The sequence below is a fragment of the Lithobates pipiens genome, unplaced genomic scaffold (genome assembly GCF_037356315.1).
Source record: "Lithobates pipiens isolate NorthernLeopardFrog02 unplaced genomic scaffold, aLitPip1_a1.2 Scaffold_23, whole genome shotgun sequence".
Taxonomy (NCBI): domain Eukaryota; kingdom Metazoa; phylum Chordata; class Amphibia; order Anura; family Ranidae; genus Lithobates; species Lithobates pipiens.
This window is the reverse complement of record NW_027507785.1, coordinates 214,667,813-214,683,998: the sequence shown is the minus strand read 5'-3', so window position 1 is coordinate 214,683,998 and position 16,186 is coordinate 214,667,813. Positions and strand designations below refer to the sequence as shown.

The 16,186-nt window shown below is 44.9% G+C and overlaps 1 protein-coding gene across 2 annotated transcripts in view; it reads right to left on the bottom strand.

Moving 5' to 3' along the window:
• SASS6 (SAS-6 centriolar assembly protein) overlaps positions 1 to 16,186 on the bottom strand; it is a 131,261-nt gene that overhangs the window by 56,073 nt on the left and 59,002 nt on the right. For both annotated transcript variants that reach the window (XM_077452833.1, XM_077452832.1), the window contains one exon: positions 9,333 to 9,524. In XM_077452833.1, the coding sequence (XP_077308959.1) occupies positions 9,333 to 9,524 (192 nt within the window). The remainder of the gene's footprint in view (positions 1 to 9,332; positions 9,525 to 16,186) is intronic.

Genomic DNA, 16,186 nt, shown 5'->3' with positions numbered 1-16,186 from the left:
TAGATTAAAAAACAAACGAATATACAAAAACGGGTAATCAAAACTTTTGGATGAAAAAAAAAAATGGGCTAACTACCGTTTTTTGTTTTTTAAAGTCATTTGTGTATTTTTTCCCAAAAAATTGCATTTGAAAGACCTCTGCGCAAATACCGTGTGACATAAAATACTGCAACAACCGCTATTTTATTTCCTAGGGTCTCTGCTAAAAATATATATATTATATATATATTATATATATATATATATATATATATATATATATATATATATATATATAATTTTTGGGGGTTCCAAATGATTTTCTAGCAGAATTTTTTTATATATATATATATATATATATATATATATATATATATATATATATATATATATATATATATATATATATATATATATATATAATTATCACAGTGTCAGGACACCATAGAATGGTTGCAGCTTAACCATTTGGTTATCCTTTATTTAAATATTCATATCAGCGCTTTAGTACTATTTTTCACCAGCATCAGATCTACTCCAGAGTAGAGGAAAGCCAAATACCAGCGCACAACATACTTGCATGAATGCAGGTTCCTAGCCTCACATCATGCTATGTAATATTTCCAGGCCCCAAGGTAAATCTTCCTTGAAGTAAATTTCATGGCCCTCAAGACTGTGGGAATGTCTGCTTCTGGACACTCCCCTATCCCTCAGGAATCTGGCCTCAATAGCCAAGCCTTTAAAGCAAGCAACTGTAAAAACAGGATTTTTGTACTCGCCGTAAAATCCTTTTCTCTGAAGTTCATTGACAGACACAGCTCCAGTAATCTTGACCGTAGGGTTATTACGCCACCTTCAGGAGAGTACTAGGCAGAACATGTAATACATGTGAAAACAACAGAACTTTACAGTTCCGCCCAGGGGGGCAATCCCTCTGGTAATAACCCATCAGCCTGCTTCCTGCAGCTCAGTACGTCAACAAGCAGTATAACGTAAACCAACAGGAGGGGAGGGTGCTGTGTCAGTCAATGAACTTCAGAGAAAAGGATTTTACGGTGAGTACAAAAATCCTATTTTCTCTGAAGTTCATTGACTGACACAGCTTCAGTAAACTTGACCGTAGGGATGTCCCCAAACAGTGTCATAACGAGGGGTGGGAACAACAATATAACTTCACCCACAACCAGAGGTGCTCCATAATAGCATCACCATCTGAACCAGCCGCATCACAACTTGCGGTCAATATATGCATTAGAGTGCATTAACATTCAAAAAGGTAACTTCTCTTAACAGAAGAAAGAGTAAAATTACACATCCGCCTGCAAAACTTTGCGGCCAAAGCACGCATCAGAAGATGCGCTTACATCAACTTTGCTAAAGTGTGAACGGACGACCAAGTCGCCGCCTTACAAACTTGAGTGAGGATTCTGGAAACAGAATAAGTGCGCGGACGCCACCCCATCTTCTCACACATGGAGATATAAGCCTTCCACGTACAATGGTATATCTTCCGAGAAGAAGATTTTCGTGCCCTCAGTTGAAATCACCGACTCAGACAGGCCTCGGTCCCTTAGCATTTGGCTTTCAACAGCCATGGCGTTAAAACCAGCGACGGTAAAGCAGGATGGAGAATCGGACCTTGAGACAGAGAGTCTTCTCGCATCAGTAACCACCAGGGAGCGTCTGCCACCAGGCATACTAGGTCGGCGTACCAAGGCCCCCGAGGCCATCCTAGGGCAATAAGTATCACTCGAATCCCCTCGGCCTCCACTCTGCAAAGCAGACGTGGTAACAGTTTTAGCTGAGAAAAGGCGTAGATCAGTCGGTACTGTTCCCACAAAGCCACCAACGAGTCTAACACGTCTGCCCAAGGATCTCTGGTCCTGGATACGAACCTCTGCACCTTTCGATTCAGCTGAGAGGCCAGGAGATCCACATCTGGTGTGCCCCACCGCAGGCAAAGAAACCTGAACACCTCTGGATGCAACGACCACTCTCCTGGGTCCAGCATCTGGTAGCTTAGATAGTCCGCCTGCCAGTTTTCTACTCCTGTGATGTAAATAGCCGACAGGGCCGGTACATGCCGCTCTGTCCATGGAAGGATGTGAGCGACCTCCCAAGCTGCAGCCGAGCTTCTTGTGCCTCCTTGATGGTTGACATATGCCACAGCCGTGGAGTTGTCTGACTGGATTCTGATCGGACGCCCTTGAAATCTCATCGACCATGTGCAACAGACAACATGGATTCATGAAAGACAGAAGTTGTCAGACAAATCGGATTTCTTTTTATGAGGAGGTAAGTAAAACCTTGGACAGAGGTGTGGCGGTGGACATGGTATAATTGGATTTTACAAAAGCGTTCGATACAGTTCCCCACACACGGCTCATGTGTAAGGTAAAGTCCACAGGTTTGGATATATCAGTTTGTAAATGGATAGAAAATTGGCTAAAAAAGACAGAATTCAGAGAGTAGTGATTAATGATTCTTACTCTGAATGGTCTAAGGTTATCAGTGGTGTACCCCAAGGTTCAGTGCTGGGACCCTTACTTTTTATCTTAATAAATGATATTGGGTCTGGGATCAAAAGTAACATTTCTGTCTTTGCAAATGACACCAAGATATGCAGTGGAATAACGTCCTTACAGGATGTCTCCAATTTACAAGCCGACCTCAATACACTGTCTAATTGGGCGACTATGTGGCAGATGAGGTTTAATGTTGATAAATGTAAAGTTATGTACTTGGGGGCTAAGAATATGCATGCATCATACATGCTAGGGGGAGTACAACTGGGGGAATCCATAGTGGAGAAGAATCAGGGGGTTTTGGTAGATCATAAGCTCAATAACACGCAATGCCAAGCTGCTGTTTCCAAAGCGAGCAAAGTCCTTTTTTGTATTAAGAGGTATGGACTCCAGCGAGATATAATTTTGCCCCTGTTCAAATCATTAGTAAGACCTCACCTGGAATATGCAGTTCAGTTTTGGGCACCAGTTCTCAAAAAGGATATCGGGGAACTGGAGAAAGTGCAGAGAAGGGCAACCAAACTGATAAGAGGCATGGAGGAGCTCAGCTATGAGGAGAGATTAGCGGAACCAAATTTATTCACTCTTGAGAAGAGGAGAATAAGGGGGGATATGATCAACATGTTCAAATATTTTAGGGGTCCATATAGTGAACTTGGTGTGGAGTTATTCTCTGTACCGTCAACCCAGAGGACACGGGGGCACGCTTTACCTCTAGAGAAAAAGAGATTTCATCTTCAAGTACGGAAAGTTTTCTTCACAGTTAGAGCTGTGAAAATGTGGAATAGACTCCCGCCAAAGGTGGTTCTGGCCAGCTCAGTAGATTGCTTTAAGAAAGGCCTAGATACTTTCCTGAATGTACATAATATAACTGGGTACTAACATAGGTAAAGTTGATACAGGGAAAATCCGTTTGCCTCATGGGGGATCAGGAAGGAATTTTTTTCCCCTGCTGCAGCAAATTGGAGCATGCTCTGCTGAGGGTTTTTTCGCCTTCCTCTGGATCAATTGTGGGCATAAAATTGGGTATTTGCATTGTACAATTATTTATTATTTTATTTATTTGTTTTTAAGGTTGAACTGGATGGACTTGTGTCTTTTTTCAACCTGACTAACTATGTAACTATGTGGAGAGGCATAGCCTGATTGTTCAAAGTTAAAGCACATTGATCGGCAACTTGGATTCCCCCCTCAACCAGAGGCCCTGGGTCAACTGTACTCCCAGTACTCCACCCCAGCCAGTCAGGCTGGCGTCCGTTGTGATCACTGTCCAATGCAGGGGTAGGAGCGACTTCCCGGACCGAAGGGCTGGAGATCTCAGCCACCAGAGAAGGGAATCCCTGACTAAGTGGCTCATCTGAATCTGTCGATCCAGGGATAACAGATTTGTCCCATTTTGTCAATATCTCCTTCTGCAAGATTCTGGTGTGAAATTGGCCATACGGTACCACCTCAAAAAAGGAGGCCACCACGAGGCCCAGGACTCACATGCAGAAGCGCAGCAACGACCACCTGTGGTTCATCAACAGCTTCACTGCGGCTCTGAGAGTCTGCAGTTTGTCTGACGGGAAAAAACACTCGCTTCCACCGAGTCCAGCAGTAAACCTAGGTACTCCAGGCGCTAAGTCAGCACAAAAAACGACTTTGAGGTTCACCCACCCAAATTCCTGCAGGGTCTGCATGGTGAGCACCACATCCTCTAATTCCGAGGCGGAAGCTGCTCCCAGCAGATGATCGTCTAGGTAACCCACGATTACGATCCCACGTTGTCGCAACAATGCCAAAATTGGAGCCAATACCTTGATAAAGACTCGGAGTTCTGAAGCCAAGCCAAAAGGGGAGAGCCACAAACTGGTAGTGGGCTTCCCCTACTGCAAATCGCAGAAACCTCTGATGCCTGAGGCATATGGGTATGTGCAAGTACCCGTCCTGGATGTCCAAAGACGCCAGGGAATCCCCCTGACGGAATGCAGTGACTGCGGAGCGAACTGATTCCATTCTGAACCTCTGTACTTTCACAAAGCAATTGAGGGCTTTCAGGTCCAAGATTGGACGTACCCCTTCCTTTTTGGGGACTACAAACAGATTAGAATAGAACTCCTGAAAACTTTCCATCACCCCATGGCTTAGCAGGTCCCTTACTGCCCCAAACAGGGCCTCCCGGCGAGCCGGTAGTAAGGGCATGCTGGAGGGGAAAAGTCTGTTTGGTGGCCAAGAGAAACTATCTTGTAGTCCGATGAAATCAGTTCGCAGACCCATTGGTCGGACAGCAGAGAGGCCCACCGGGCTGCTGTCCCTCAGTAGTCGCCCTGTCGAACTGGGAGCGTTTTGCTGAAGTCCTGGGTGGACGAAAAAGCCTCGAGCGGAAAATGAGGGCCCTTGCCTGCAGTGTGGCTCCTTACTCTTCCTGGACTGTGGGAGCAAGGTGCTCTTCCCAGCAAGGTGCTTTTTTTTTTATTATTTATTTTTTAGATGCCTGGTCCACAGACCAGCATTTCAGCAAAAAAAGCGCCACAGCACCACTGCTGACACTGATGCTCTGGAGAGCAAGGGAAGCGTATTCAGGGCCACGTCACAGGCGTACTTAAGGCCATGCACTAACTGGTCTGCCAGTTTCACGCAGACAGGAGAGCCCTACTGCTTCTCCAATTCACGGTGCAATAGTTTTGCCCACTCACGAAGTGTGTGCGACACTAATGCTGTGGCCAGTACTGGTCATATGGCGGACCCCACCACCATAAACAGGGAACGGGCCACTGCCTCGACCTTCCTGTCAGTAGGGTCCCTAAATGCAGGAGTCCCTTCTATCGGGATTGTGGTTACTTTGTTTAACTTGGATACCGGGGGGTCCAAGACCGGGGGAGCCGACCATTTCTTAAGAAGGTTCTCATAGAAGGGGTAACGCACGGCCATTCTTTTTGGGACCGAAAAGGTCCGGTGTGGTTTTCCTCATTCAGAAACGGAAACACCTTTAGGTGGCTTATGGGACCCAAAAGGGACTGCTACTTCAGCAGAGGATGCTGCTGTATTCTGAATTTTCAGGGTATCACGCACAGCTGTGATAAGTGCTCCAACTAGCGCTTTGTCTTGCACGGACCCGGACGGAGAATCATCCTCACTGTCCGATCGGTCCTGGTCAGCGTCCTCTGACACATCAGGGGCCGCCAGTCACTGCGGGGCCTGAGTCTGAGTCAGAACTCTCCCCGAAGGACGGGGGGGGGGGGGCAGGGGACATTTTTTTTACCACCTTTGCACCCGCATACCGCCTCTACAAACATTTCAAGGGCCACATACGAAGCGTCCAAAGGCACTGCACTGTTTGCAGAAGAGCCTCTTGCAATTGCAGGGAGATCTGGGGAAGAAACACCAGTTTCTGATGCCATGCTGACCCACCCTGTCTGCCACCCTTGGGGACTTAGGACAAGGTGCTCAATCCCACCCTCCTAGCTGTTGCAGACTGAGAGGCCCCCACCGCAGGACTCACCACCCTGACCGAGTGCTGCACCGTGCTGTTACAGGTGCCTGTGTCAGCTCCCAGGTGTCCTGAGCAAAAAAAAACAATAAAAAAAACGCACCCGTTCTGAGGTACAGGAACCAGCGCAGGGGAGAAAAACTGCGCTGAGACTACAAAAAAAATGTCCGCCGGGCGCCCTGTATAAAAGGGACAATCACAGGGAAAATGGCCGCCGACCAGGCTTTCCACAGACTCACAGAAAATGGCTGACAAGTAACTGTACACAGAGAATGAACAGGGATAATGGCGGCAGCACATACAGAGCCCACTTACACCAGCAGAGAGATGTCAGCCCAGGGACACAGACAGCCAGCACAGCCCCCAATCCAGGATCAGAGCCCCCTGGAGGACCCCTGGCTAAGGTACACACACCGCTCAGCAGCCCAGTCATGCAGCATCCCCCACGGGGGGAGGGGGGGAAAAATAGGGACAGTTAGAGAAGAGAGGGAGGAGAGGGCCCCCCTAAATCGACCTCCCAGGGATTACCCTGCTGCTCAATCCCGCCAGGAAGAGCTGTACTTACCCTCCGAATGAGCTGGGGACATCGCACCACAGACCCATACCCGAGCAGTACGGGGTGGCTACTGGCCACGGCACACTGTGACAAAGACATCGGTAGTCCGGTCATGTGTGCCCCGGAGCAATGCACTCACCGGCCTCCCCTGGAGCCTGAGGGGCATGTCGTGGTCAATCTGGGGAGACTAAAAGGATCTATATTATCCAGCCTGTCACCCAGAAGGCTGTTGATAGCAAATTACAGGATCTTAAAATCTTGCGCAAAAGGCAGAAAACCCCAGGACTGGTGGTCCCAGCAAGAAGCCTAGGTCCTTCAATAGGCAGAAAAAAAAACTGAGCTGCAGGAAGCAGGCTGAGGGGTTATTACCAGAGGGGCCGCCCCCTGGGCGGAACTGTAAAGTTCTCTTTCCACATGTATTATATGTTCTGCCTAGTCCTCTAATGAAGGCGGCGTATTAACCCTACAGTCAAGATTACTGGAGCTGTGTCAAAGAACGAAAGAGGAAAAAGGATGGAGCAATTGAACCCTGGCCTGATGGTCTGGTTAAGCAGAACCAGAAGAGGCCAGGGATCACCCTGACATGTTTACTATGTCTACAGACCATATTATCCTGTGCCAGAGTGTTGCTACTAGAATCACTGATATACCACCTTTTAACCAAATTCTGCTAACAGGTATGGCATAAGCTGTAAAGAAAAAGGCCTAAATCAGAGAGAACTGGCCCCCCAGTGTTACCGGGGCTTCTACTGCAATGCCTAAGGATCCCTGGTCCTGGAGACAAACTTATCCAGCTGTATACTCTCTGAATCACATCGGGTGTGCCCTTTGTCAACAAAATGCTTGAACACCTCCAGATGGAGGAACCATTCAACTAGAGACAATTGGAATGTGAGCTGTGGGTAGAGTGGAGTGAATATCACTCATTAGTAGATGGTACTCGGCTCGCACATGGAATAAGATTCCTCATGGTGTAGTGTTAATGAAAAATTATTAAAACAATGTTGAAACTTACAGTTTAAAATTCTGCTATACATCTAGCAGTTGTAACCATGGGGTCACACAGAACGCTAACGAATCCAAACTTCCGGTCTCGGACGCTACTGGAAGTGATGTCACCTGGCTCCTCCCAATGCATTGCATCACTGCCACGTGACTTTCTCAAAGGTTGGCGGCTGGGTGACTAGTGCCGGTGTTCTATCAGATAGCTGCTACCCGGCCTACTGCGCATGTGCAGCCGAAGTGATGTTGCGCCTTACAGCCATCTTGGTACACCTGCACTCGTCCAGAGTAAGCCTGGAGTTAGAAGTCGGCAAGCGGACATCCTTATACACCCACCGGGGGTCTTACTTTTCACAGGTATTTTTAACAGTAAACTCAGCTTATATAGTGGAATGCAGCATTTAGAAGTCCGTAATACTGTTCTGATGTTTCATTTTATAAGCAGTGGTGTTCAGTCACATCAGCAAACCTGTTAAATCAGCAGGCTTGCCGCTGCTCATAAGATTCAATATGAAAACAGTGTTACTATATAAGCTAAGTTTACTGTTAAAAATAACTATGAAAAGCAAGACTCCAGTGGGTGTATAAAGATGTCCCCTTGCCGACTTCTAACTTTGGGCTTACTGCGGATGAATGCATGTGTATCAAGATGGCCACGGGGCAACATCACTTCGGCTGCACATGTGCAGTAGGCCGGGTAGCGGCTATCTGATAGAACACTGGAATTTAAGTTAATCTGGTTACCATAGGAAGCGCATATTGACATAAACCACATTTCCTTTACTCAAAACAATTGCCAATACATCTGAATGCACTCTGAACATATCCTAGAAGGAAATAGGTCAGATGGCATACAGGAAGTCCCCGAGTTACGAACACAATAGGGACTGTATTGTTCGTAAGTCGAAGTTGTTCGTAAGTCGCAACACTGCATTTGTAAGTGTAACTTCCGGTCGGAACACTGCATCCGTAAGTGTAACTGCCCCCTGTGCATGGATGTGGGATGTTGCGGGCGCTTGTTAGGTTATCTGGGGCGTAGTACGGCAGTGTGAGATGTGTCCGGAGGTGCTCGAAAAGGTATCCAGGATCAGCGTGGAGCACAAGTGGCCGGCATTTGAGGCTGTTCGTAAGTAGGAGTCGTTCGTAACTCGGGGACTGCCTGTACTTTCAATGGTAAATATAAAATGGCAATCTGGAGTTCGTCCGGTTACCAAGGAAGTACTTTCTGTATGGGAGGGGTTAAGTAGGAGAGGACTTCCTGCCCGTTTCTGCCAGTGTACATTCACCCATGGGTAGCAAATAACCCAGGTAGTCATGATTTATAACCTGCCCTGTGTCCTGCGATGTACAAAAAATAAATAAAATATCTGCTTTTGGGTTTAACATTTTTTAAATTAAACATAAACGACTGCCCTATTTATTCTTCTACCTCTGGTGTCCATGTGCCATGCAAAAGGGTATTATGCCATGTACACGTGTCCTAAACATAGGTGTATTTAGTGGAGGTCTATTTTTTTTTTTCTTAGTTGATGTAACAGTACATAGGAAGTAACAAGTGCTCCTTACAAAGAACAGTGAGGTTTAGTAGTAGTTTACTGTATTCTGATCTCCTGGGAGGATTTCTCCACAGAAGAGTAAAAGGTAATCTTTCCAAAGAAGACAAAACACAATCAAATGCTTTTAGTAATAAAGAAAAGGTACAGTATATCACCTCATTTCTATACTTCAAATAAGGTTATATGCAGAGAACAAAAAGCAGTTTTCTTAAATAATAGAGTTTAAAGTCTGCACTTGTTACCTCTTCCAGTCCTTGGACCTTTGAACGAAGCTCTCGGACAGTGGATTCTGCTTTGTATCTCCTTTCAAGAAGTTCCTTGTTGGATAGTTCCAACTCACTCACTCGGCTCTGTATCTGCTGTGTGCTCTTCTGAAGCGAGCAATCAAACTCTCTCCTTTGTTGTTCATACTGTTGAAGTAGCTGAGTATATGCCTGAAAGAATGACACCCCCCCCCCCCCCCAAAATAAATAAAAAAAACTGTACCTATGGCTTACTTGCACACATCTAAATTTATACACACCAACAAAAAAGTGTGCCCATTTGTATACACCAATAGTTGGTGTGTAAACCTGACATGCACACACAAGGAATGTAACTGTAAAGTCCACACAGTTATTTATGTATTCATATTTTAGCATTTCATTTTAGATCTAGAACATGGCAAAAATACTACAATATACAAAAATAAGACAACATTCCAAGGTAACTTATACAGATGGCTGCTACTCCTAAATTGCTGGATGTCTGCCCATTAGTTTAGTTCAACAGATTCAATAGTTTGAGACACTTCCTAAAAACACAGATCAGGAGTTTTGCATACTAATTCAAGGTTAGTCATCTTAGAATTAAAGCAAGAGACAGCCAAGAAACTTGCACTTTGCAGAATAAATTCTACATATTGGGGTTTTTACTGGCAAAGCTGCAACTCTGATATATCCCAGTTGAACACGACATGCACGCCTCAATAAAAGGGTACAACAAAACGTAAGCAGACTTAAGTCCTCATGCACACGAGACACCGATGCAAACTCTGCTGGACACATGTTTTTAAAAGCGGAAACCGACGTTTAGAAACACAGTTTTGCCATGATTTTTACCGCGTTTGCGTCTAGAAGCGTTTAGTTAAGCTAACATCATAGACCCCCCCCCCCCCCCCCAGCTCGAAAAAACCGTATTATTAACAATTACAGCCATTTTGCGAGACCAGAGTGAGTAGCAGCAGCTGTGAGAGCAGCAGTGTACTTTTATTTAGCGTGTCACTTGCCACAAGTTGTGGATTGTCCACCTGCCACAAGTTGTGGATTGTCCACTTGCCACGTCACCTGCTACGTCGCCTGCCACAAGTTGTGGATTGTCCACTTGCCACGTCACCTGCTACGTCGCCTGCCACAAGTTGTGGATTGTCCACTTATCACTTCACCGGCCACAAGTTATGGATTGTCCACTTGCCACGTCACCTACCACAAGCTGTGGATTGTCCACTTGCCACTTCACCTACCATAAGTTATGGACTGTCACTTGCCATGTCACTTGCCACAAGTTGTGGATTGTCCACTTGCAATTGCAATTGTTTAAAATATTTTTTTAATGGTTTTTCATCATTTGCCATAATTTGAGATTTTTAATGTAAAAAAATAGGTCACCTTTAAAAACGCTTATAAACGAAAACGTGGCAAAGCGCAGTACCGGCGTTTTGCGTCTGAAACGTGGAAAACTTTTGCGTCTGAACCCATTTTTTTGCTTATGAAAAAATGAGATTAAAACGCATCTGCATAAAAACGGCAAAAAACGAGACTGTGTACATGGACACATAGGATAACGTTGAATAAGTTCAGGGGCAATTGAGGAAAAAAAAAAAAAAAAAAAGTGTCCAACTGCCTCTGAACATGTGTTTAACAGTGTCTCGTGTGCATGAGGCCCAACTCTGGTGCTTGTTAAAACTCCCAGCACTGGAGATAAAGGCTGAAGTTACAAGTTGTACAGAAATCCACAATGAACTAAAAGCTGAATTAGAAATTTTACTGTCCCTTTAACTAGTTTCTATTGTTTTACACTAGGTGTGCTGTATATAATGTATGCATCCTCAGCTGCATACAGTATACAGCCTGGTGTTTTAGCAGTGAAACTAGAACTTCTCAACTCACACCCAGAACAAAAGCAGCACTCAGCCATTCGTAGGCCACTTTGCATTCTACGAATTAATACAAAGCTTCCTCTGGTGGGCCGAGTCATATTGAGACATCTGCCCACCTTCGTCAAAGAAAGCTTGGTTTTCATTCAAAGAAAACGAAGCTGCCTATGAATGGCTGAACGAAGCTCAGCCTGACTCTATTTAGTTCCAGGTGCGAGACAAAGTTCTAGGCTCACTGCCGATACACCAGGCATGTAAACTGTATGTAGCTAAACAATACTTCCACTGGAATATTTTGTAACCAGAATGCATGAAGGTAAAAAAAAAAAAATTCTGTCTTTAGAACAACTTTAGGAACTGTACTCAAATGTTATTGCCTTCTCTTCAGCTGTTCAAAAAACTACAAGACTATAACCTCCAGCTTTTTTAAATAAGTCTGTGACCTTCTATTCTACTTTAAAAGTGTCAGTAGATTTTTATTTTTTTAAAGTAAAACTGCTCTTAAAGTTTTAATTTAGTACCAGTCTCAGAAGATTATTGAAAAATGCCAAAATTATAGTTTACCCTTACGGAACATAATCCTATTTCCAGTAGCATAGCATGGCTATGTGTTGTTGTATGCATCGGTCTTTGCTGTATATAAGTGCTTCCTGCGATTTAATAATGGGAGACCAGCACCGCGTTGAGTTTAATGAGCAACTCGTATCTTAGAAGCTTTTTCTGATCACAGCAGGAAGTAGTCTATGGCACTAGACTGCCTAATGGATAGCAGGGGACATGGAGGGCCTGGAAAATAGGTGTAATTACACTAGAAGCGGAGTTACACATTAAGTCCATTAAAACTTAGAGAAAAAAAAAAAAGGACGTATAGAAAACCAACCTGACCTGCTTTAAGAAGCAGTCAAGCCCAAAAGAGATTCTAACACTTCCAAATTCTATGGAAACAGAACACTGCTATGCTCAGGTCATTGATGACAATAGGGCTAGGGCTGCCCCTAGAGCAAACCCAAACAACCTAGCCCACTCCATTAGTTTTTTTTTCTTTTTAGCAAGCAACAAGTGATCAAGACAGAGGGGTCAAATTACTTTCCTGTACTGTAATCCAAGATCGGATTTTTGACTTTTGTTCTCATAGATTGCGAGACATACCCAGCATAGCAACATAGAACAGCAACAACTTAAGTGGATGTAAACCCTCATATATACCCAGTGAGGTGAACAGCCTCAGATGATACACATAGATGAAACAAATCTCCCTACATAAGTTTTACATGTATATCTCCCGTTTTCAGCTTTCTATGTTCTTTAGAAAGTGCACATTGTGTTAGAGATTTTTCTTCCTGTGTTAGTAGTGGGAGGGCAGTCTGGGCATACACTGTGTGAGCTGATTGGAGGAAAGGCATCCCCCCCCCCCCCCCCCGAAAAAGTATTCACACTCAACATTTTTCACATTACAACCAAAAACGTAAATGTATTTTATGTGATTGACCAACACAAAGTGGCACGTAATTGTGAAGTGGAAGGAAAATGATAAATGGTTTTCCAATTTTTTTTACAAATAAATGTGAAAAGTGTGGCGTGCATTTGTATTCAGTCAGTATTGAGTCAATACTTTGTAGAACCACTTTTCACTGCAATTACAGCTGCAATTTTTTGGGGATGTGTCTACCAGCTTTGCACATCTAGAGTGACATTTTTGCCCATTCTTTTTTCAAATTAGCTCAAGCTCTGTCAGAGCGTCTGAACAGCAATTTTCAAGTTTTGCCACAGATTCTCAATTGGATTTAGGTCTGGACTTTGACTAGGCCATTCTAACACATGAATATGCTTTGATCTAAACCATTCCATTGTAGCTGTGGCTGTATGTTTAGGGTCATTGTCCTGCTAGAAGGTGAACCTCCGCCCCAGTCTCAAGTCTTTTACAGACTAACAGGTTTTCTTCTAAGATTTGCCTGTATTTGGCTCAATCCATCTTCCCATCAACTCAAACCAGTTTCCCTGTCCCTGCTGAAGAAAAGGATCCCCACAACAGGATTCTGCCACCAGCAAGTTTCGTGGTGGGGGGAAGGCGTGTTCAGGGATGTACATTGTTAAGTTTGCTCCACACATAGTATTTTGCTTTTAGACCAAAGAGTTACATTTTGGGTTCCTCTGACTAAAGCACCTTCTTCCACATATTTGCCACGTCATCCACATGGCTTTTTGCAAACTGGACTTCTTATGGATTTTTTTCAAGGATGGACTTTCTTCTTGCCAGTCTTCCATAAAACGGTTAGATTTGTGGGGTGCGTGACGAATAGTTGTCCTCTGGACAGATTCTTCCACCGAGCTGTGGATCTCTGCAGCTCCTCCAGAATTACCATGGGCCTCTTGGCTGCTTCTCTGATTAACGTTCTCCTTTCCCGGCCTTTCAGTTTAGGTGGACGGTCATGTCTTGGCAGGTTTGCAGTTGTGCCATATACTTTCCATTTTCAGATGGATTGTACAGTACTCCGTGGGGTGTTCAAAGCTTGGGATTTTTTTTTTTTTTTAAATAACCTAACCCTGCTTTAAAACTTCACAACTTTATCCCTGACCTGTCTAGGGTGTACAAATTTACACGTGCCACTGATACTGAAACAGATCCTATAGTTCTGAAGTCCAAGTCGTCAGTGGGCTGCTATGCAGCCTAAAAATAGTCTATTGATTCAGGGCCAGCCAAGATACACAAGAAAAAACAAATGCAGGCACCTCAGAGTTAAACTGTAAAGTGTGTATTAATAAAAACACATAGTAACTTACATCTAGGTAAATGCTCTGTGGGGCATCCGTTACACTGGTCAGTAGAAAGTATGCTGTCTTAGCTGTTCTGTGGGCTCTCGCGGCCAGCAGGAAGATGGTATGATGGTGGAGAGCTGGAGAAAGGCTTGGAACACTTCCTGGATCGCAGAGTTAAAGAGGATGACCACACAGGCTTAATCCTGACATGTTTCTGGGCATGGGAGGAATGCACCTTTTTCAAGCTAGTTCAGATGAGCTGGATGTACTAGTATTTATATATACCTCGTGCTGCCATCTAGTGGAAAGTTCGTATTGCTACAGGCAGCATTTTTAGTACCGTATATACTCGAGTATAAGCCGAGATTTTCAGCCTCTTTTTTGAGGCTGAAAGTGCCCCTCTCGGCTTATACTCGAGTCATCGCTGTCTGCCTGCTCGATCAGCGTGTCGAGCAGACAGACAGCGGCCATTCTATAATTCAAAAGCCGCGCCTCCGGCTCCGCCTTCGCCTGTGATAGGCGGAACACTGAATTTCCCAGCAGCCTGTGTTCCGCCTATCACGGACATCGTCTCATCTTCGTACTACGGACGAGGATGAGACGATGTCCGTGATAGGCGGAACACAGGCTGCTGGGAAATTGTGTTCCGCCTATCACAGACAGGGAGGCGCAGCATTTGAACAGGGGAATGGGCGCCGACGAAGAGCGGTGATCCTGGGACGGGACCGGACGGAGGCTCGGCTCGGGACCGGACGGAGTCTCGGGACGGGACGGGACCGGACGGAGGCTCGGGACGGGACGGGACCGGACGGAGGCTCGGGACGGGACGGGACCGGACGGAGGCTCGGGACGGGACGGGACCGGACGGAGGCTCGGGACCGGACGGACGCTCGGGACACAGGTAGGCTGGACACACAAGGCCACACACACACACACACACACACACACACACACACACAGGGATGGATGGATGGATGGACACACACACACACAGGGATGGATGGATGGATGGATGGACGGACACACACACAGGGATGGATGGATGGATGGACACACACACAGGGATGGATGGATGGACACACACACACACAGGGATGGATGGATGGATGGACACACACACACACAGGGATGGATGGATGGATGGACACACACACAGGGATGGACAGGCATATCTCACCCTCGGCTTATACACGAGTCAATAGGTTTCCCAGTTTTTTGGGGGTAAATTGGGGGCCTCGGCTTATACTCGGGTCGGCCTATACTCGAGTATATACGGTAAACATTAATAAATGGATAGAGGCAAAATACAGTCTTTGGATAGAAAAAAAAATACACATGTATATTCCATATGTGCATTCAAAAAAGGCAATGGCAATATGCACTGGAAATTATATCGCACTAGCGATATGTAGTAAATATTAGGAAAATAAGGGGGGGGGGGGGGGCTTTTAGATTGTAATTAGGTATATCTGAAATACCATTATATACAGTATTGATATGACATTACTGGTTGTGTTTATGTAACCTTTATTATGTAAATGGGATATAACCAGATATTGCCTGATAAAATTAGAAAATTTTATATAAAAATTAATTAAAATTGTGGATAGTATTCCAAAGGATAGGAGTAGGGGTCTCATTAATAGTAGTAAAATGGCAGCATGTATGATATAAAAAGGGGGAAAAAAAACAATGATATGTTAGATTATACAAGATGTGTATATAGCATCTCATAGATGCAGAACACGGGATGGTGTTCCGCAGTGTATAATTAGATTATATACACCTATTATTGTGAGTGATTAGATAGGTCTTAAAACACATGCATCATGGTACGAATGTCAGATACATGAACTTACTGATCTGGGAGTCCCATCATCCCTGATATGTGTCATGCTCATGGATCGCATGACTGTCATGCGATCCATGAGCATGGGCATAATCGGGGGTGGTGGGATTAATGTTTACAAAAAATTCTGCCTGTAGCAATACATAATTTCCACTAGATGGCAGCACTATGTATATATAAATACTAGTACATCCAGCTCATCTGAACTAGCTTGAAAAAAAGGAGCACGCATTCCCCCCACCACCAGGGTGCGCTAGCCCAGAAACATGTCACGATCAAGCCTGTGAGGTCATCCCCTTTAGCAATGATCCAGGAAGTGTTCCAAGCTCTCCACCATCTTCCTGCCAGTGGTGAGA